The 24084-nt window shown below is 33.0% G+C and overlaps 2 protein-coding genes across 5 annotated transcripts in view; both read right to left on the reverse strand.

The window, feature by feature from the left end:
• Positions 1–2091: 2091 nt before the first annotated feature.
• Positions 2092–8477, reverse strand: LOC143041948 (uncharacterized). 2 transcript variants are annotated; one of them, XM_076214122.1, is made up of 6 exons: positions 8361–8477; positions 6402–6664; positions 5378–5576; positions 4650–4766; positions 3904–4026; positions 2092–2863 (listed from the first exon to the last, which is right to left on the reverse strand). In XM_076214122.1, the coding sequence occupies exons 2-6, from the start codon at positions 6584–6586 to the stop codon at positions 2180–2182; spliced, it is 1308 nt and encodes a 435-aa protein (XP_076070237.1). In that variant the 5' UTR covers positions 6587–6664; positions 8361–8477; the 3' UTR covers positions 2092–2179. The 2 variants fall into 2 exon arrangements, with proteins under 2 accessions (XP_076070237.1, XP_076070238.1); XM_076214123.1 differs by lacking the exon at positions 8361–8477 and adding an exon at positions 8226–8337.
• An 11378-nt stretch (positions 8478–19855) lies between these two features.
• The window catches only part of LOC143041953 (uncharacterized), a 129945-nt gene continuing 125716 nt past the window's right edge, over positions 19856–24084 (reverse strand). For 2 of the 3 annotated variants that reach the window (XM_076214130.1, XM_076214131.1), the window contains 2 exons: positions 23946–24071; positions 19856–21984 (listed from right to left, as the gene is read on the reverse strand). In XM_076214130.1, coding sequence (XP_076070245.1) covers positions 20611–21984; positions 23946–24071 — 1500 coding nt within the window. In that variant the 3' untranslated portion in view covers positions 19856–20610. Of the gene's footprint in view, positions 21985–22258; positions 22329–23933; positions 24072–24084 lie in introns of those variants that run through there. The other variant, XM_076214132.1, reaches the window with a different exon arrangement.

Below are 24084 nucleotides of genomic sequence, written 5' to 3' on the forward strand. Positions count from 1 at the left end.
GACCAAGAAATAAATAAAATAGCAAGAATATTGGTGTTATCTATACTATTAAACGAGAAGACCTCATTTTAACGTTAGGTTCATCTTGTTCATAGTTAAATCTCAATAAATGTTAACAGATTTTGCTTTTATACACGCTCATGAACACCAGTATATAAAATATTTACATATTTTCTAACTAGCATGTCATGAATGTATCGCTTTATGGGAAAAGAGTACCTTTGCATCTTAATATAGATTAAAAAATGAAACCAACGCTCTCAAGTTGCATGTTGGTATTGATTATTCAAGTGAAAATATATCTGTACAAACCTTTTTAATGGAAACTAGAGACTTGTTTAATCTCTACACGCGGCAAAGGACATTTACCCCTAACAAGACGCATCGGTATGGAACGTCATAGACATCTTTTGTGTTAGATATTATGCCATTAATGATACTTTGTCATTATATGTTGATACTTTGTCTTTATATGCCGCTGATTTTAGCGAGAGAAATTTATGTATTTAAACTGAAAAATTATTACACCAGGGTTTTCGATATCAGAAACTAGTCAAAACATTTTCTAAATATTATCATCAGTACAAGGACATCATTCGTAAATATAAACCAACATGCAGACATCTTATACGTTCATGTATTTCACATCCAATCATTTATGGTAATATCCTTTACAAAGCACAAAAATTTCAATATTTACCTCAAAAGCTAATAAAACCTTTAAACGGACTTATTAAGAAGGGATATAGTCACGATACTGTTGTCAGGCCATTAAAGATTGCATATTTTGGCTTTAATATTAATTCACTTATTGGGTCTTTGCATCAGAATTGAACACATTTAATTTAAAACAAGTTGTTGGCATGACACAGGTTATGTTCTTCTCATATATTTTGCGTATTGTAGTGCGTTTGTTTTTTCTATATTGGCTAGAGGAATAGGCAGATGGTTGAGATCTCAAACAACATATTTAAACCTGTTGCATTTTTGGCCTTTGTTAGTCTTGTATAATTTTTTAATCTTAGTTTCGTGTATAATTCGGAGTTTAGTATGACGTCCATTTTCACTGAACTAGTATACATATTTGTTTATGGACCAGCTGATGGACGCCTCCGGGTGCGGGAATTTCTCGCTACATTGAAGACCCATTGGTGGCCTTCGGCTGTTGTCTGCTCTATGGTCGGGGTTGTTGCCGCTTTGAAACATTCCCCATTTCCATTCTCAATTTTATAGACCATCGTTTTCTCTGATGATTAATGGTACGTTTTTAAGACATGATACACATACATTTATCATACCACGGACAATAAGTCTGAAAGGATATCATCAGACCAGTGCGTAGCCAGGAATTTGATAAATGCATGAAAATACGGATATTGTGGTATTAAAATTTGATCCATGTTACAAAATTTAGGAAATAATTTTAGCTAAGGAATATTCCTGCCTCATTCCAAGGATTTGTATAGTAAGTCCTTGCTCATTCAAAGATCTGATTCCTTGCCCGGCATTGTCTATTCTACTTGTCCTGTTAGTTTATACGCTCCTCGAGCATCAATGAAGAGCCATTTATTTGCGCAAATGAGAATCTAGTGCAGAAAAATAGGTACATACAATGTTATTACAAAATATGGGTTTTTTTTCGAAATGAAAAATAGACATTATAAATGTATAGTTTTATTTTTTCCAAATGTATATTGTCTCTCCTAGTTCGTTATGGAATGGCACTTGTATCTTACTAATAAAAATTAAGTTTTATATAATGTATATATTATGCTGATTGTGTATTATATAAATAACAAGACATTAATCAAGTATTTAATCTGAATCAGATTCTGAATCAGCTTATCAGTCTATAGAGAATTGTTGTGTTATCTTAGTATTGTAAAACCTCTTAATTGCATTTTCAATTAATATTAATATTAATAACTAATTACCGCACGGAAGACTAAATGAAGCTGTTCACAAATATTCACAAATAAATAGAACAGATTGAATATATGTACAAAAAAAAAGAAACTACAAAGTCACAACAGTCTGTGCATCTTTTGAAGACAGACAAGTAAGTATTAGGCATAAAAACGTATTCTTAAATTATTCAAACATCATTTTATTACTTCAATTGATATCACTTTTACCTAATCATACAATTTTATATGCTGATCTATTTTATGTCGTTTTTTCACTGATCTATTTTATGTCGTTTTTTCACAGACTTTGAAAAATCAGTTTGATGTTTTCCAGTATATTGCAATGGTTTAGTAGAATGAAGTTTTTCGCCTTTGTGCTTGCCGGGAAGTAGAAGTTTTTCAGGGTTTGATATTCTTGAACGAGTTGCTGGTTGATCATGCGTGTCAGCACCAACATCAACGATAACGCCACTAAGAGATGTCACATATTGATCCTTTGCTTGTTTTCCTGTAGCTTTAAATGATGATTTCATCGCAGATTTATGTTTCATCGAAACTCCCATTGACGATGTCGACGGAATTCTTGACTTATCCGTTTTATTGTGTATCGGAACTGGCGTCACTCCATCGTTTAGTTTTTCACTACTTTTTCTTTTCGGAAGTGGTCTTTGATTTTCGGAAACAGGCTGGATTGTTCCTTTTGCTAATACACTGTAGCCGTTTCCTCTGTTTAAAAATAAGGCTGGCCACACTATATAGTCAACTTTCGTCCCTTTCCCACTGTAAAGATTGAATTTATTTCTATCAATATCCTGACCGGTGTAAAATTCGTATTCGATAACCATTGGTGGATTGTGAACACGCATAAACCAACATAATTCAGCACATTTGGTCACATATGACAAGACTCGCTTTGAATGTACTCCGCCCGATGAAATATAATGGTTTGCGCACTTCTGAAATAAGAAGAAAACAATCATGTATCTGACAGTGTTAAAACATACCTTTCCTGTCAGAAGCCAGGAGCCTGAAGTTCAGTCGTTCTCCTTTGTGTCTGTACTGTTATATTAAATTTGTTTTTCGTTCATTATTTTGTTCATAATATGTGCCGTTTTTCTCGTTTAAATTGTTTTACATTGATAACTTCGCGGCCTTTTATAGCTCACTATGCAGTATAGGTTTGAACATTGTTGGAGGCCACACAGTGACCTTAATATATTTGTATATTTTAACGTTATTTCGTCTATGGAGGAGATTTTTGTCATTGACAATTATACAACATTTATCTTATCTTCATTGCTGTGTCGTTGGTTTGAAGAACTTTAAGAATTTCAATTGAGGTGTTATCTGTTTTGTCCAATAACATATTAAAAACACGAAGCGAATTCAAAATACAATTCAGATAAAAAAAAAGTGTTACATTATAAGACGGTTCCAAATTTCGACTGAAGCGGTGCATTTATTTTCTATCACAGATAATCAATGTAAATTTTCTATAAATTTCTTCGGGAATAAGGAATAAAAAAAAATGAGGCTTATCAACAAATACATGTGTACTACCGTTCACTGGCAGGAAACTCATTATGTTTTACAACAACAGAGATTTAAATACAAACACCAACTAAAGGAAATTATGAATTTATTTGTCTGTCGAATTGATATATAACTTCTTATGAATATAAGCGTCCATCAATATTGGAAGCTTATGGGTTTCTTAAAATATGCAATACAATATTTTATTCGCACAAACACATTTACATTAAATGGTTATGGCATACAAAATTGCATCAGGAAACGCCTGCACCAAGAAAGGAATATGACAGGTGCTTTACATTCGTTTGTAGGTTTGAGCTTTTGATATTGACATTGATAAAGTACTTCCGGTTTGAATTTTCTTTGGAGGTCTATATATATTTTTGTTATTTTACATTTTGTAAATACAGGAAGTTACATTTGTAAATTTGTGTTTAAAATGAATTTTACTATCTTTGCATACCTTCGTTACGGCTTGTATCCATTCGGAGTCTCTACATCTTCGTTGTTTGTAGGTATTGATTATGTCGTCCATAAATCTTCGTCCAATACTTCTATCTAGTCGTGCACTAGATGCACGTCTGCTCTACAAACAAGAACATCAATATTTATTCATTTATTGATTTGGTGAATGCAAGTAAGATATTTTATTGCATAGCAATATAATATTTGCCACAGAATATATCAAAATATGTAATATTTCCCACAGAATATATCAAAATATATAATATTTCCCACAGAATATATCAGAATATACTCGCAAGCTCGTGCTATATAAAATTCTAATCGGACAATATTCCACAATATTCATGCAATAACCCTATAGTATTTAGATTAATTTAAAAGTGATATAAGAAAAGACTTTTCAAGCAATTTGATTTTTCATCATATATTTCAATCGGGTGTATATATATATGATATATGAATAGCCGAATATTTTACGGGAGTCACCTATTTCTTTATTACAATTTTCTTTATTCCTTATCTATGTTGTCCATTATTCTATATTCTTGATATTTTAGTACCCCGTTATACTACGTTCGGTGTAATTCTACCTACTTTTTATCCTCTTTTCTGTATTTCATTTGACCTTTTTTGCCATTTATGTCCATAATTATCTATCTGTTTACCCAGTCAAGACTTTCATATATGATTTCCGTGGTAATTCGAAGAAATTTAGTCAATATATTGAGCAGTTTCATGTTTTACCTGAGACATATTAAGGTTTGTATCTGTGTCCTTCATATAGTTTTCTATGTCTTCGAGTGTATATCTTAGTTTCATCACTTGATCTTCTGCAATAGCCTGACATTGGTGATAACAAAGCTGTTAACAAACAAAATCAATGACACTATATTATTGTTTTGGTGGAAATAAGGAAATGAATATAATAAGTAGCTAGAACAGGTTTTATAAAAAGGCAGAAGATAACAAGGGAACACTGAATATTCATAGTCCTATAGAAACCGGCAACGCCATAGCAAAAATAACATCAAGACGCTGAAAACACTATAAAAACACAACACTACATGGATTACACAATACTGAGCAAAACGACCCTCAAAAACTTGTGATTTCATGTGTTCCGGAAGGGTAATCAGATCCTGCTCTGCTAGTGGACTTTGGTTATGTCTGTTCAAATCATGATTGCTTTAGATGCTTAGATATATCCTTACAAATGCAGATTGTTTTAATAATCAAACAGTATTAGATAAACTACTTATACGTTTGTCTTAGGTTAGAAATTTCAAACATGTGAACCTCAAACATCACTGTAGGAACACTTATTGCCAAAATGCGTACAACGATCATACAGAGACTTGTTAACAGACAACAGTTCTAAAGCTATCGCTTTTAATTAGCAGATATTAAAATTAAAAAAGATATGAATGATGTTCTATGGTTCCAATGATATATTAACTTGATTGATGACATACCACAAGTATATCAAGAAGCTGTTTTTCAACAATCTGTGTTTGATTTTTCTGCTTTTTGAGTTCTTCGTATGCATCTAACCACTCTTCTGTGTACAGGGAGTTCCATTTTTCGGCCAGCTTTGTTGGTCTGTTCGGGTCACTCAAATCAGCAATATCTGGATTCCCTCTAGACATCTGATCTCCAGCAATACGACTAAGTCTTTTAAAAAAATAAACATTTGAATCAAATGAAAAAATTTAAACGCAAAAATAACGGGAAAAGTTTAAAATTTCTTCAAATAAAATCAAAACTGTAGCTAGTAATAATCTAGCTCGTCTATTTTTAATAGTCAGCGAACTAGAGAATAAAGCGGTTGCGAGGTCATTTGAAGATTAAATGCTTTCTATTAATAGTTAGCTACAAATATATACTTCAATCATGTCCTTCTGTATAAATGTTTAATCTGACTCGAATATTTGTAACTGCTGACACGAATGTATCAAAGAGACAACAACCAGACCTAAGAGCAGAAAACAGCCAAAGGCAATCAGGGTACATATACATTCTAGATCACAAAGTTTTAAAAAGCATTTAATTACTAAATGGGCCCTAAATAGAACAACTATCTCAAATATAAGGTCAAGGCAACGGAGTTGCAGTATTTATTTAAATATCTAATAGACGAACATACTTAAGTCCAAATTCACTAGTTCGAAAAATTACGCAACACGTCAATCGAATGAACAAACGTCTTGCATAACTAGTGAAACTTTAGATTAAATAAAGGGGGATTTATTTAAATATACAAGGAAGCTCTGTTGGAATATGACCTTTTATATTTTTATTTCCTAGTTTGCTATATTTATTTATTTAACAAAATAATCTAAAGATTAAGGAAGATTTAAACATTTAATTATTTACAATTTTCGGTTTCAGTTGGTTAATTATTGTAAACGTACAGAAGCAGGTTTTAAAATTTAATTGATTGCTGACATGGATATATAGGATTTTTGAATTCTAATTCTAAAAAAATGAAAATTATACCTGCTAAGTAATTCATTCTTTTCTGCCGCCATTATACCTAATTCTTTTTTCAATTCACTATTCTGTTTTTCTAACATTTTTGTACGATCTTCTTGAACATGAAGTCTTGTTTCTAACTGTTTTTGATGCTCTGCCATTTCATTACCATGTATATGTTTATGACTTCCAAGCCATCTCTTAGCCATTTTATGCAGAACTGTTTCCTATTGCAACTATTAATAGCAGGAAGACGTTGTGGAAAATTCACAGTTACTATATTGAAACTGAAAGTAGGAAAAAAATATTATTTCTATGATAAATATAAATCATATTTGAGACTATTTGAAACTGAAAATAGGGGGGAAATGTATAAAAAAATAAGTTTTATTTGAAACAATTCAAAAATTTCCTGATCATAATAATTTATAACATTTTTTAATCCATAAAAAAGAAGGTGTGGCGAGATTGACAATGAAACACCTCTCCACAAGAGACCAAATGACACAGAAATTAACAACAATTATAGGTCACTATACGGCCTGCAACAATGAGAAAAGTCATTATCGCATGGTCAGCTATAAAAGGCCCCGAAATCACAAATGCAAAACAAATCAAATGAGAATACTAACCAAATCTCTAGTTATTAAGGAGGCTCGAGGGTATAAAAATTTCAGAAAAAAATCAAACATTTGTTTTTCATTACAAATTTTATTTATTTCCTTTTGTAGTTGTTACTTTATCATATGGTACAAAAATCATTCAAAACAATCAATTCGTGTTGGCCCCAGATGACTTTAAAAATGTATACATCATTGAAAAAGTTCCAAATTATCTCCCTTTGGTGGAAAAATGCCATTTTTTGGCTCTAAAATTGAAATATCTTTTTCAACTCATCGGTGACCTATCTTTTTTAATATAATTTCCATATAAGCTGTACTTAAACTAAATTATTGTAAAATTTTAGCGATTTCTGTAATAAATTTCTTTTTTTTCTTTCGATATTACCTTAATTTCTCCTATTACTTCAACAGAAAAAAACCGCCTTTACACAAATGTATGCTTCTTTCGAAGGCAAATTGTGAGCGCAAATGAACGGTGACCCTACTTTTTTATTTTATTTTTCTATTAACTATAAGATAAAGTTCATTTATAGAAAAATATAGAGAAATCCTATATAAATGATTTAGACCCGCGAACCCCCTTAAATGACTTATTACATACATGATAGCACATCTACATTGTATATATTATTATTCAGATTTTTAAAATTGATTTATAAATTATACGGTTGGCGTTTATCCATAAGTTTGTACAAGTATTTAAGATAAGTCTATTTTGTTTGATTAATGTACAGTCCGTGTTCAGTTTGCATCGAAATACATCAATATATATATTGGACTTTTTGTGAAATGAATAAGGCCTCTTTTATTTGGAGTAGGATCTGCTTATCCTTCCGAAGCACCTGAGATCACCCCATTTTTTGGTGGGGTTCGTGTTGCTTAGTCTTTAGTTTTGTCTGAGTGTGTCTTCTGTACTTTTATTTGTCGGTTTCTCATGTCTGTTTGTCTTTTTATTTTTTAGCAACGACGTTGTCCCACTTTTATAGGAACATATTAACTTTATTCAATATTAAAAAAAAAAAAACAATTGGACTTATAGAACTCTAATCTTCTGCAATATTTTTTCTCCCCTCCTGATTTTCACAAAAATGTAACGATTTAGATTATCATAGTGATAGCATGAAAATGACAGGTAAGGGGACATAATAATTAAAGTTTGCTTAACTTGACCATACTTCTTAAACATGTTAAAGGTCTGATTTGATAATTAAAATTCAATACTTACAGTCAAATGAGAAATAAAAACTTTTTAAAAATCTCTTATAATATGCACTTGATTAGCGTCCAAGGACGTAAACATCTATGTGTATGTAGTCATACGTTTATTTGCTATAAACAATAAATGTTATTGTAAACTTACATTTTATCGAAGCTTCCCTGGAGTATGAAAAGGAAATGAAACGTCCGCAGGAAATAAAAATTTGAAAAATATTTGCTTGTTTCTTCGTGTTGTCAACATAAGTACGGAAGTGCAATAAATCACGTGATACACATTTATTTAAACCTTTAAATATTAATAAAGAGTTTAAAATACACATTCACCTGACTGGATAAAGGGTCAATGATTGTGATACTTGATACGAATGACTAACGGATTACGTAATCAGAAACAGGGGAAGCATTATCTGGTTGTTTCGGGTAACTCCTTTATTATTTGTTTATTAAAATTTTGCAATATATCGGGTGACTAAAGATTTAAACTGATTGACTTTTTAAAATAATTGAATCATATAGTATTAGTTTAGCAGGTCATGATACCCCTATATGTATGAAATATAACTGTTATATCTTAATGTCTCATAAACACTTGACATAGGCTAGACATTTTTTAAATATATATCACAATTAGTCATAACTCTTGAATGGAGTGAGAAAGAGGGGTCAGTTTAGAAGACATACAATATTGATATCTGATATAAAGTTAAATTTATGTATGAAGTTACCTACATGGCTACAATAAAACAAGTTATTAGCACTCGGTGATGATAAATCGAGATTCGAGTATTTGATAAAATGTGCCCCTTATTTCTCTTTCTTGTTATTGCTTTCTTTCTGATGTGAAATTAAAAAATAAAAGCGAAAAACTTGACAATTTCAGTGTTTCAGCTACATCATTATGCAGAATCAATTGGAATTTAATATAGTGTCTCTGACCAATTGCTTTAACATGAACTTGCTTGCTATTCAGAACTTAAAACAATTTATCACCAAAGATGAAAGAGATGTGACGATCAATTGAGGTTTACTAATTCAACAGCGACTCGATTTAAACAAAATGTCAATGAAAATAAATCTGTAATAAGATGTCGTTTTGTTAGGCATGAGTCGGAAGAAAATCACTTTAATATGAATCCCTTAATTGTAAACCAGACTAGTGTTTAAAATGACACTAGTATTAATAGAGTTAATGTAATATCCATAATTTCGGTTATTCTAGTGAAAAGTTTTAATCTCGTCCGATGCAGTGCTTTCTTTTATATATTCATATATAGTCGTTAAGCCTCTGGCCTTTGTTAGTCTTGTATGATTTTTAATTCTAGTTTCTTGTGTATAATTCGGGGTTTAGTATGACGTCCATTATCACTGTACTAGTATATATACATATTTTTTCAGGGGCCAGCTGAAGGACGCCTCCGGGTGCGGCAGTTTCTCGCTACATTGAAGACCCATTGATGGCCTTCGGCTGTTGTCTGCTCTATGGTCGGGTTGTTGTCGCTTTGACACATTTCCCATTTCCTTTCTCAATTTAATTAAGATGTATAGTTGTGACGTCAATTTGACGTTCGTTCTTTTTGAAAAAGTAAAATCACAAAAAAACTGAACTCCGAGGAAAATCAAATCGGAAAGTCCCTAATCACATGGCAAAATCAAATGACAAAACACATCAGAAACGAATGGACAACAACTGTCATACTCCTGACTTGGTACAGGCATTTTCAAATGTAGAAAATGGTGGATTGAACCTGGTTTTATAGCGCTAAACCTCTCACATTGTACGACAGTCTCATCAAATTCCGTTATATTTACAACGATGCGTGAATTAAACAGAAATAATAAATAAAATAGTAAAAATATGGGTAGTGCAGTCATGACCGTGTTCAACTTTGTATTTAGTACTTTTGATAACTATTTACACCACTGGGTCGATACCACTGCTGGTGGACGTTTCGTCCCAGATGGTATCACCAGCCCAGTAGTCAGCACTTCGGTGTTGACATGAATATCAATTATATGGTCATTTTTATAAATTTTCTGTTTAAAAAACATTGAATTTTTCGAAAAACTAAGGATTTTCTTACCCCAGGAGTAGATTACCTTAGCCGTATTTGGCACAACTTTTTGGAATTTTAGGTCCTCAATGCTCTTCAACTTTGTATTTATTTGGCTTTTTTAACTATTTTGATATGAGCGTCACTGATGAGTCTTATGTAGACGAAACGCGCGTCTGGCGTATAAAATTATAATCCTGGTACTTTTGATAACTATTTACACCACTGGGTCGATACCACTGCTGGTGGACGTTTCGTCCCAGAGGGTATCACCAGCCCAGTAGTCAGCACTTCGGTGTTGACATGAATATCAATTATATGGTCATTTTTATAAATTTTCTGTTTAAAAAACATTGAATTTTTCGAAAAACTAAGGATTTTCTTACCCCAGGAGTAGATTACCTTAGCCGTATTTGGCACAACTTTTTGGAATTTTAGGTCCTCAATGCTCTTCAACTTTGTATTTATTTGGCTTTTTTAACTATTTTGATATGAGCGTCACTGATGAGTCTTATGTAGACGAAACGCGCGTCTGGCGTATAAAATTATAATCCTGGTACTTTTGATAACTATTTACACCACCGGGTCGATACCACTGCTGGTGGACGTTTCGTCCCAGAGGGTATCACCAGCCCAGTAGTCAGCACTTCGGTGTTGACATGAATATCAATTATGTGGTCATTTTTATAAATTTTCTGTTTAAAAAACATTGAATTTTTCGAAAAACTAAGGATTTTCTTACCCCAGGAGTAGATTACCTTAGCCGTATTTGGCACAACTTTTTGGAATTTTAGGTCCTCAATGCTCTTCAACTTTGTATTTATTTGGCTTTTTTAACTATTTTGATATGAGCGTCACTGATGAGTCTTATGTAGACGAAACGCGCGTCTGGCGTATAAAATTATAATCCTGGTACTTTTGATAACTAATTACAATCTTAAAAGAAACAATTTTACAAAAGAACTTAAAAGCTTCGATCAAATTAAAAACACATTCATTGCTTCGTGTGTCTTACGTCAGAAAATTTATACGTCACATAGGTAGACATTTTTGTCGTTCAATGTTTATACAAAACAATTTTATACTTTCACATGGGCAATGTTTGCATACAGGGTTTAACTTTGAGCTGCAAGACAGCAGACGTGTATAATTACAGAGAGAAGTATTTTGAAAATATTGAAAATATCAAGTGGATATTTAAAGTTGGTATTTTATAGATGTATTATCATAACTCTTATATGATTTGCATTCAAGGGAATACGTTAATATGATTGGTCGAGAGGATTTCCGGTAGTTGATGCTGACGTTGGTTATATTTTGATAGACGACGTTTACCGAACTTTTTTTTCGTAACCAATGTAAAAATGATGGCGGCGATTATAACACCGACGTAAACAAAAGTTATTTACACTGCACGTTAGTCGCGTTAATCATGGAATCAAATAATAAATACAAAAACATTCGTTGGAATGATAAGAGTTTTTGCATTCTATCTTTTTATCAGATAGCAAATTTCATTGAGTACATATTTTTGCGTTAACCAACAAATATATTCATGAGCCATGCCATTTCAATGACATAAATATACGTGTGATTGAGGAAACGAGTGTGGACAAATATACTCCCTATCTCCAATTTTACAGCATTATAAGGAATAAACGCCTTTTTAAATGAAGTGATTGGTGTATAAACTGGACCAAGTCACTCACAAACATATCATAAAAGTCCTTCGGGCTTGCTTTTATAGCCATTTGTGTTTAAGGTGTAATGGTCCACATCCAATTATAAACTGTCAAAGACAACATAAAAATGTGTGACCACATGTTGTTAATACATGTAATATAGCACATGCTCTCAGTTTCAGTTTCGGGCACCGGGGCTCAGTATAAATGCCATACAGTTCACACAAGCAGATCTAGACCAAATATCAGAACTATGGTGACTTGGTAGAACTGGTGTTTTGAATAATATGCTAAGGGCATATTCGCATGTATTTGTAGCAAACAAATTATATGAAGGATTTTTTTTTGGTTTTCATTTGAAATATTCAGGTCCGAGAATTTCTTTTATTTCCAAACATTTACCATGTTTACAGTACGCAAATTGTCATATAGTTAAAGCGTTGGATAAGTTAGAACAGGAGGTAAAAGCGGGTAGGATGGCTGGCCCCTTTTTAGAAAGCCGATTTCTACACTTAGAACTTCTCCTATCGGTCTAGTACCAAAAGAGAAAGGTAGGAGGTTAATATCTCATTTATCATATCAGGAAGGTTCAGGGGTCAACGATTTTATTGATCGCGATGAATGTTCCGTTCAATATGCATCTTTTGATGAAGTTAATATACAAATGGTCAGTTCACTCGGAAATTCTACATTGATTGGGTTCTGGGACATAAAGTTCGTTTTTTGTTTGTTGCCAGTGCATTCATCAGATTTTGAATTGTTTGAACTTTTATTTTGATGGAAAGTTGTTTTTAAATAAAAGTATGGCAATGGAATGCTCAATTTCATGCAATTTATTCCATAAGTTTTCGACCTTTTTACACTGGTTAGTAGTTGAACGGAGTGGAGGGAAATCATTTGTGCAATTTTTGGATGATTTTTTATTTGGAGGCCCTGATGATATACCTGTAAGTCAAATGATGCTAGACACTTTTTCAGATATTTGTGAGGAACTAGGTGTTCCGACTGCTTCGGAAAAATCAGTTGGACCTGTAACATCTTTAAATTTTTAGGATTGGACATTGACACTATTGAAATGATTGTTAGAATACCAAAAGACAAATTGTTAAAGCTAAACTTCTTACTTGAATCGATTTTGTTGAATAAAAAGATTAAACACAAGGACTTAGAATCAGTAGTGGGTTTGATAGCTTTCAGTTCAAGGGCGATTACTTCGTCTAGGGCTTTCCTTCGTAGGTTTTATGACGTCATAGGGTCTATAAAAAATAAAAAAAGTCTTTTTATTCAATTAGAATAAATAAAGATCTCAGAGAAGATGCAAAAGTTTGGCTGATTTTTCTTGAACATTTTAACGGAGATTGCTATCTATCAGAAAACGCATGGATAACAAATGAAACGTTGCATTTGTACACTGACAGCTGTGGTAACTCTGATTTAGGTTGTGGTGCATATTTTTATGGTAAATGGGCACAATATAAATGGCCGGAAGCATGGTCAAATATGTCAATCATGAAGGACATTACCTTTTTAGAGTTAGTTCCAATTGTTTTAGCTATGTTTATATGGGTATCAAATTTCAAAGATTTTATTTCGAATTGACAATACGGCATTAGTTAGCATTATCAATGAAAGAACTGCCGAGTCGAAGCGTGTGATGGCATTTATTCGCCCTCCTTGTTCTTTTAACAATGCAGCACAATATTCAGTTTAAAGCACAACATATTGATGGTATAAAAAATAAAATTGCAGACTCAATTTCTCGATTTTAGTAGCACAGATTCCGGGAACTAGCAACCGGGGGGGGGGGGGGTGTCCCGAAATCAACCCAGAAGAGTTCAAAGATTTGATATTTAGTCTGCAACAAACAGATTAATTAATGTGAAGGTTACTAATCATAATATCAAAATATACTTGTCGTCTTAAAAAACTTACCAGCTAGGTCGAGAGACATCAATTATTGTGGCCCGACAATCAATTTATAATGAAATTTGTCCGGTAAATTACTGCAAGAATACATAAAAATTCGACCTCCAATTAGTGGTCAATTATATTGCCTCTTTGATGGCATCCAGATGACTCGATATCAGTTTTCAGGGATTCTCAAAAAAGTCCTGGGTATATTGGCTCTGACCAATCAAACTATGGGACGCACTCATTTAGAATAGGTGGTGCGATTTCAGCAACTATGCCTGGTGTTTCAGACGAGCAAATTAAAGCAATGGGTCGTTGGAGTTCTGATACTTTCGAAAGTTTACGAATTTACTTAAAAATTGTGGTATTCGTATATATTATATACGAATACCACAATTTTTAATTAAATTCGTTGAATTTGATGGTCAATTAAGATTTTTAATGTCGATACATACATGTATTAAATTGTAGGCCAATATGTGTCAGTATGGATTTCAGGCTCATCCTTGATAAAAAATGCATTTGTACACACAAGAAGTAGAACAGGTGGTGTGAAATTAGGTCTCCATTGAATAGGAGTTAAAATTTGGTAGCAAGGGTATGGTGGCATGGGTTTGAAAGATTTGGAAGCAACTATAAGAAAACTGCTAAAATATGAAAAACCCCGAAATATGTTGTCCTTCATATTGCAGGCTATGATATCGGGAAGACGAAAGAAGTTCTTTAAGGAATGAAATTATGGCCACCTTGGAGAAGGTACACAGTTACTTACCCAATAGTTCGATTGTTTGGTCTCAGATTTTACCGAGAACAAATTGGCGTTATTCAGAGAGTCATAATAGCATGATGACATGCAGACTTGGGATAAATAGTGCCATAGCATCATTCGTGTTAAAGAATGGGGGACATTATATAAAGTATCAAGATGTACTTCCTAATAGTACCTTTTTAAAGGAAGATGGTGTTCATTTGACAGATCTAGAAAATGACATATTTCTGAATAATTTGCCAGGTGCGCTTGAAATGTTTAATTTTATTTGTTCTGGTTCTTCGACATCTCCAGATAAATTTGGTAGTATGGTTATATCTTAATTATTTTTAAAACAGTATTGGCCAAAGTCCTATCGGAGCTTCATCCCAACTTAAGTGGCGGTTGATCCAGTACGGTTGAGTTTGACATAATATCGTACCTGATCAAATTGGCAACTTCACTGCGTGTGATAAACTACAGTTACAATTGTCTATATTTTTTTAGTGATAAAGTACATTTTGTGCATCACTGTATCCCAGGATCTAACAGCTAAGTTAGTTGATCTCTCTATCCCAGGATCATACACCTCTCTCTCTCTCTCTCTCTCTCTCTCTCTCTCTCTCTCTCTCTCTCTCTCTCGTTATATGTAGGTTGCCAGAGGTAACCAAAAATGATCTATACAAAAAATGAGTTATCTATCTTTGAATATATCTAGTTGAACAATATATATCGTTGAATCAATTTGTGTGTAAATATTTAAATTTGAGATTAATAATAAAAAAGCTGTAGTCAATACTGCCAATAAATCTTAGTTTTACAAGCCATCTCGAATAATTCATAATCAACATTCCGATTTGTTAATTATTTGCCGCTTTTTTCCCTTTTCTGATGTTTAAGTGTTCTTGATGAAAGTTAATCCAGTAAAGTATTCCGGAAACACCACGTAGAAAGTTTTTATTTCATTTCACACCAGTGGTTATAATTTACACTATGTGTATATAAGAAAGAATTAGATGTGGTACGATTACCAATGAGACAACTCTTCACAAGAGACCAAATAACACAGACATTATCAACTATAGGCCACTCTACGGCCTTCAACAATGAGCATAGCTGATACCGTATAGTCAGATATAAAAGGACCCGCAATGACAATTGACAAACAATTCAAGCGAGAAAAATAAAGATCTAATCAATATACCAGTACAAAAAATGAACGTAAGATAAAAATGTAACACAGCAAAAATCGACAACAACAGGTTTACAGGCTCCTGACTTGGGACAGGCACATACATACAGAATGTAGCGGAGTTAAACATGTAAGCGGGATCCCAACCTTCCCCCTAAACTGGAACATGGTGTAACAGCTACAATATAAGAAAAAACTCATCGGATGGATACACAGATAGAAATACCTTAACAAAAACACAAAGAGGACGTTGACATAATTGTTGTAAAACACCATTACGATATGTAATATGACAAAACCTCATTTTGTAAACAGATCTAGAACAAATGTTTTAAAATTTGAATATTTTATGAATCGCAACAACCCGTCTGACCTGAACAAGCTATATATTATCTATCTGAAGTCACATTCAAAACTTTATTTAAAGAATAGAAAGTTTAGAATAGATAAAATGTGGATGATAGTTTAAGCAAATTCTCATTTCACTTCAACAAATTTTGAAGCGACATGTAAAAAACCTGGGGACTGAGATCTGATGATATTTAGAAAATACAGAATTTCCCACACAATCCATGTGATTTGATAAGGAATATAACAAATGGTCAACCAATTTTATCTTGCAAAGAGAGCGTCTTTTTCATAATTCCTTTACTAAATGAGAACTTTTTTTCTTCTCTCTTATTAACAATTTACACAATCTTGTTTTGCAAATGCACTGCTTTCACTTAAAGGTATCAATGAGTTACAATCGGTCATGTTTAAAACTTGTACAAGCTCTCAACTTGTAAAGCCCATAACTTGTATAGAAGATGATGAATCAACATTTATTCATCAATGTAATTATCAATGCTTGTATCAGTATTGCAAGCGTCAACCTACTCATTTTTCAAGCTCGGCGTTTTAGAAACCACGAAGTTCCAATCATGGACAGTATATGTCATTAGGTGATCCAGAATTTTTTATAAGGTGGGGTCGGGGCACTGATTGCTATAGGTGCCTCAGTATTTTCCTATATAATCAACCAAATTTTTCCAACGAAGAGCGGTGAGGGGCTAACTATCTGACTATGTATGTTTCAAAAGGAGTAAGTCCGGTAAGGACCGATTTTGGCCTCAAATTTCAGGTTCATCTGACGAAAGATTTTGACCACTTTTTAAACACTTAACTGTCTATTTTATTTGATTCTATTAGTTTATGTGAAAGATTTTAACTGATTTTGTCATTAAAAACGATCCAATTCAAGCTGAAATATGAAAAATCTACCAAATATGCCGAAAAATGTCACTTTTCAGATGGTTTTTGTCGAAAATGAAAGTGGCCGCATCCGTGTTCATCCTCAACTTTTATATATCTATAATACTAAGATTACGAGGTCCAATTTGTCAGCCGTCATCACGTAAAAACGACGAATCAAAGAATTCAACTTTATATATAACTAATATAGTACAAAGGTGTAGATTAAAAATTACACCACTCCAGGCCCTTTTGTTTTCCACGTAATTAATATTGCCAATAATTAAGAAGTTCCTGGTCGAGTCCGATACCGATACCAATAGTATATTCACCTGTTAGCGATTACCTTATCTGTACGTTCCGCATCTGACAGGCGCACCACCAAACGGTGTAATCAGGATTAATATGCTATATAGTATTACACGGGTCATAATCACAAGGTTGACACTACTTAATTGTCAAATTGTTACCAATTGTAGTATTTTAATCAGTTAGACTTTCTAAGATAACAATACAAATCTATAATACTAAAATTACGAGGTCCAATTTGTTAGCCGTCACTTTATCAGATGACAATACTAATACTAAAATAAGGCTTGCGCATAGTTATATACTTTAATTCAGTCACGGACCCGCGATATCACGGGTGTGTTCTAGTGTTATGTATTATCATCAAATACAACTTACATTTTAATATTAAGGATGAACACGAATGCGGCCACTTTCGTTTTACACGAAAACCGTCTAAAATTTACCTAAAATGCTAGAATTGTGAAGATTTCAGTGATTTAGCATAACTTAATGGTGCTAGTACCCGATATATGTGCATTGTATTGTCAAAAACAGCCCATATTTATGTAGAAGAAGCATTCTAATGTCCAATAAATAACTAAAAGTTTACATTTTAACAATTTTGTAAAACTGCTATATTTTGGGGCCAAAAAGGGGTCTTACCGGACCTACTCCTTTCCTAATCTTGTATCTGTAATATGATATGGCTCTGCATATAAATAACTGAATGATGATATGATGCATCTTTTTATATTTACTCGATCTTGCTCCTTCACAACATCCGCATAAATTGAAAGTGAAACATGCACGAACTAATTGTATTCCTTGTTACTTACTTCATATTCGCAAAAAAAGACACAAAGACTTTGAGGAGAAATCTATTCACAGGACAGGACTACGATGTTGCAATTAGACCGAGACTGGACCAAAGCATAACTGTCGATGTCAATATGTCCTTCTCTCTTACTGACTTTGTAAAGCTTAACAAAGCCGAGGGTAAACTTGTTTCTATGATATACGTCAATACTTGATGGACAGATGAACTACTAGCATGGTCATCATGTTGTTCCGCAGAAGTTGATATGGAGGCCTGATTTATCTCCCAAAAAAAGAGATTCAAGGTTTAACATCGCTCAGTTCAGAACACATTGTAGACGAAATATTTTATAACGGAACTGTATCTGAGATACCCGTATGTTGCAAGGGAGAAAACCAGCCATTTTATACATTTGAGAATGCCTGTACCAAGCCAGGAATATGACAGTTGTTGTCCATACGTTTGACGCGTTTTGTCATTTGATTATGCCATGTGATAAGGGACTTTCCGATTGAATTTTCCTCGGAGTTCAGTATTTTTGTGATTTTTACGTTCTACATCATAGCCATTTATCGTGTATAAACCTGAATATTGAACAGATATGTTCATTGTTAAATGTTTTAAATACAAAGATATTGCAAATACAGACATTTCAGAAATGATATTGGTAAGATATTAAAATTAGAGAAAAATGTCAATGAACCGTATCGTCAAGGTTCACATTTTTGTCAGTGTCTTCTCTTCTTCTGATATACGGTTTCATCTTCATTTAATATCATGGAAGATTACACAAGCATTAGCCTTTCAAAAAGGGCTATAGTCGACTCTTAGCTAAGGAAAATGGAAAGTGCCCTCGCTTTGTAGATTAATTCATTCACTAGAATAGCCACGTGGATCAATCAACATATTTTACCACACACGTGAGGTCACACGTTTTGAAGTAGTATATATCGTTTAACGTTGTTGTTTACGAAACTCCAGAAGATTCGGCTATTTATAGATAAAAGTTACCTGTGTATCAATATATTATGAACAGGCAAAATCTAATTGCTAAAATAGAGAGGACAAATCCGATACTCTACGGGATTGAAGGACATTTACTAGGTTTGGATTGTCCTAACCAATCAATAAACTTTGTTTATTCACGTCTCGAAATATCTTCCAATCAGGTAGCAAGAAAAATTCACGCACTAACTGTCCATCGTTCAATTCTTAATCTCGACTCCTAGGAGTCGATAGTCAGGTTTAATATATTATCCTTACAGTAGTTTTACGTTACAACGGAGGACATTTTTTTTTTATAATTATCTTTGTGAATCAGCGGAATTTGAAAATGGGAATATCTTTGTTTAATGCTTTTAAGTCTTTAGTTTTCTATATTTTGTCTTTTGTACTATTATTTGTCTGTTTGTCTTTTTATTTTTTAGCCATGGTGTTGTCATTTTTTTTTATTATGAGTTTGAATGTCCTTCTGGTATCTTTCGCCTCTCTTTTACTTAAGTAGGAATCATACAAAAATGAAATGCTGTTAGTAGATATAAAACAGGAAATAATAAACTAATTTTATAAAAGATGGATGGGATGGGGTTATGTGTTTAACATTATTTGTTCTCTCTTTACTCTTGGGAATATTGCCGGGGTTTTGAGACTTCAATGGTTCGCCAAAATAGATATTTTTTTTATATATGGTACATGTATAGTAAAAACCGACCAAGATAAAACATATGTGTATTTCACAAATAAATTGTACAAATAACAATGATTACGCACACTTTGTCATATTATTATCGCGAAATAATTTAAAAAAATTCACAGAAAATGATCCTAAAATGTTTACACGTAGGTTAATAATCTATTAATATTTTATTTTTTTTAAGTGTTATAGGACTTTAATTTTGTTAACACTTGCTGTCAGTAACAATCTGACAAATGCTAAAATAAGGAATATTTGCAGCTAATAAGTTGCCTGATGAGCATATTACCGATTTGTTTTCTTTTTCGTTTATTATCAAATAGGAACATGTAGGGAATTGTGTTATATTATAAACGAAATCAAATTATTGAACATTTACAAATTAAACAAAAGATTAAAAAAAAAAATCCCAAGCGGAACAATGATTGAACTCCTAATAGACAATTGCCAAAAATGAATGTCGAAAGAAAAATCTAAACAGTTGCACTGAAGATCAAATTGATATGTACAAACATTTTATTGCAGATTTACATCACGCTTATTCATGTAGAAATAATCAGTTAAAATCGTAATTGAAAATCACTGTCTAAATTCAAATACTATACACGCGATCCAAATTATTGTTTTATGTACAGGTGCAATGTATTTCAAGTCACGAGTATTATCACCATTATCAATTATGCGTACAAAAGATATGTCATCTTTACTGTACAAGTCGGAATTAAGGAAGGGAACTTTTGTTTTCTTAAGGAGCAATAAACATCTTAGTGTAGATTAGTTTGATGAGTTTTTCCTTGAAGTTTTCGATTCCGGTTTGGTTTTATTGAAGTCTTTATCTTTTGGAAGCTTGGACCTTTTGCGTACTTTGTCTAATTCTCGTTGAATTGTTCCTGTACGTTGATGGGGTCCATTCAATTGATTTCCTTCCTTACTATAAAATTTGATTTTACTTTCAATATTTGAAACAGTTGGTGAGTCAGGTATTCCATCATTTGCATTGACAGTTTGGTTATTACCAGGAGATTCGTACTTATCGTCCGTGTTAGATTCCCAGGAATGTGTGGGAGGGTTTATAGATCCGTCCAACGAAAAAGGTTCTGGTTCATATTTATCATCATGTGGTTTGCTGTCAACTGCATCCATTACTTCTGTTTGTGTCTTAACACCTTTATGAACAGAGATATTCAATTCGTCACCTTTCATTTCTTGTCTGTCTCGAGTAGTATGACTTTTTTTGATAGAAATATTTTCGTATTGATTCTTGGATTTACTTTGATGTTCCGTTACTTTGTTTGAAGAATTTTCAAATTCATTTTTAACGCCATTTTTATTTGTTTCTTCCATTTTATCGCCTATATTTTTATTACCTATAGCGGAATTGCTGGTTTCATTCTTTATTTCCTTAGAGCCTTCGGTTGTAACTCCGGAACTGCCTTCAGTAATCTTTTCGTTTATCGATTCACCCTTTTTTCCAAGACAACGACAACTTTGATCAATGTTTTCAGCATCTCCTGTTTTCAAGGCACATTCTGGTTTCACATCTTGCTCTGTGTGCGGAGAAGCTTGTTTACTTGGATCAACACTGAATTCTTTTTCTTTTTCTTTTTCACTATTAAAAATTGGGTTGATTGATTTGAAATCCCCCTTTTGTGATAAATCGTTTAGTGGATCCTTATTATTCGGTTTAGTTAGCTTTAATCCAGAATCATTTGCGTGGGAATCGCCCTCAAGTGCATCTTTAGTGCATTGAACAGGATCTAAAATTTTATCGCTTGTAATATCATCTTTTGTAGTAAGAGTATCAGTTGGTTTACAAGGTTTCGGTGGTGTAAATATGTTGTCTGCGGATTTTTTTCGAGGTGCTGTTTTTTCCTCATAATTGGTCTGAACTGTTCCTTTTGCTAACACTGGCCCATCTTTATGTAGGAGGAGGGCTGGCCAAACGACATATTCAACAGTAGTACCAGATCTATTATACTTATTGAATTTGTTTGGATCCATTGCCTGCTCTTCAAAATTTTCATAATCAATCGCCATTGGTGGATTCGACGAAAGCGCATGCCAGCACAATTCTGAACATTTCATAATGAAATGTTTTGCGCTTGCCAAAGAATCAGGATTAGATGAAATATAGTCGTCACAACATTGCTGTAAGATACAAATGTAAAATTCGAACATAAAAAAGCTGAAAATGATTTAATGAATACTTGGACTTCATGTTTAAATTTGTAATCTCGGGGATTATTCCTTCCAGTATGTGTTTTGTAACATGTGCGGTAATTGAAATATTTCCGGGGCTTTCTAAGAGTATATCAAATCTGCAGGAACAGAAACATGCCAATTAAAATCCAGAAACGATTTGATCTTTCTGAAACACAAAATGCATTTAACATTTATATATCTAGTGGATGCCAGACCTTAAAATTTTCCCAACTTGACATATAAGTCTGTAATCAGGGTAGTTAAATAAAACCAGTTTTTGTCCATTTGTTCTGATGAATTTTAAAATAAAGTTTAAATTATTTTCATTTATAATAAAGACGGTGTCATAAGATAGTTTACCTCAAATATTTTTCAAAAGTTACAGTTCTTTCCTTCAACAAAGGAATATAATTCGATCGTTTTGAAGGTCATGTGCAATGTCAAATAAAAGCTAACTTTTCGTAGATGGGCGACGAGCATCACTGAAGAGACATGTATTGTCGAAATGCGCATCTGGTGCAGGAAAATTGGTACCGTTAATGTTATTACAGCTGTATGTAGGTTTGCTTACATCAAGCTTGTTTTGAACAATACGAACAATTTTGAATTATGTCTTTTATAAATCTATCTCTGTAGGTAAAAATTTCGTTTTCTCAGCACTGTTTATTCGTTCCGAAAGAAAAAACACGTTAGCTTTTTAAAATATTCGCTCTACATAGCAGGATAACGTCTACGCCATTTTGCTCTATATGATGAACAGTTTTTCAATTGCAATCATACATCATCATCTCGGTATCTTTGGGTTGTAGCAATACCTATAGTTTCCCTTCCTTTTCTGAAGTTAGATTGCTATTATACCTTCGCATATGGAAATCTTTAAAATTTATGAAAGCGTTTTCATCATAGGATCTCCTAACCAAATGTTTATCAAAGATGTATTATAATTACAAGAAGAGTTTAACTGAAAAAAGAAGATCAAGAGACTGCCGAAAAAGTATGAAATTTAATTTCTGTCGACTGAGTTTAAATTCTATTGTTTCTACAAAAAAAGCCATGATGTAAAAGCTGTGATAAAGATAATCTTTAATAAATAAATGCTAAATTTTCTTCGAAAAGAATTCGATTACGTACAAATTTTCACGGGTTGTCATATACGCCTTTCGTGTTTGAAGATTTTATATTTGCAACAGTATAATTTTTATCATGTCGTTTAGTCCCCGAGGGTATCAACAGCCCAGTAGTCAACACTTCGGTGTTGACATGAATATCAATGATGTGGTCATTTGTATGAATTTCCTGTTTACAAAACTTTGAATTTTTCGAAAAACTAAGGATTGTCTTATCCCAGGCATAGATTACCTTAGTCGTATTTGGCACAACTTTTTGGAATTTTGAATCCTCAATGCTCTTCAACTTTGTACTTGTTTGGCTTTATAAATATTTTGATATGAGCGTCAGTGATGAGTCTTAAGTAGACGAAACGCGCGTCTGGCGTACTAAATTATAATCCTGGTACCTTTGATAACTATTTACACCACTGGGTCGATACCACTGCTGGTGGACGTTTCGACCCCGAGGATATCACCATCCCAGTAGTCAACACTTCGGTGTTGACATGAATATCAATGATGTGGTCATTTGTATGAATTTCCTGTTTACAAAACTTTGAATTTTTCGAAAAACTAAGGATTTTTTTTTTATCCCAGGCATAGATTACCATAGCCGTATTTGTCACAACCTTTTGGTATTTTGAATCTTCAATGCTCTTCAACTTTGTACTTATTTGGGATTATAAATATTTTGATATGAGCGTCACTGATGAGTCTTATGTAGACGAGACGCGCGTCTGGCGTACTAAATTATAATCCTGGTACAATTGATAACTATTAGTCGACGTTTTATCATACCTTCCGAACAGCATCAATCAAAGTCGTACTGCATTGGAGTTGAATCTTAGCTTTTTCCTCAAACGTTGTCATAGCTGCTATCATCATTTTATCTTCTGTGTCAATGTTACATTGCACTAGTTTATTCTGTGTTATAAAA

Source organism: Mytilus galloprovincialis, chromosome 8 (genome assembly GCF_965363235.1).
Source record: "Mytilus galloprovincialis chromosome 8, xbMytGall1.hap1.1, whole genome shotgun sequence".
Taxonomy (NCBI): domain Eukaryota; kingdom Metazoa; phylum Mollusca; class Bivalvia; order Mytilida; family Mytilidae; genus Mytilus; species Mytilus galloprovincialis.

Coding starts and splice junctions, on each gene's coding strand:
- LOC143041948 (XM_076214122.1), bottom strand. CDS start 6,586: ATGGCTAAGAGATGGCTTGGAAGTCATAAACATATACATGGTAATGAA. Junction 5,577..6,401: donor AAGAATGAATTACTTAGCAG/GTATAATTTTCA, acceptor TTTTTTTAAAAG/ACTTAGTCGTATTGCTGGAG. Junction 2,864..3,903: donor GGATACAAGCCGTAACGAAG/GTATGCAAAGAT, acceptor TTCTTATTTCAG/AAGTGCGCAAACCATTATAT.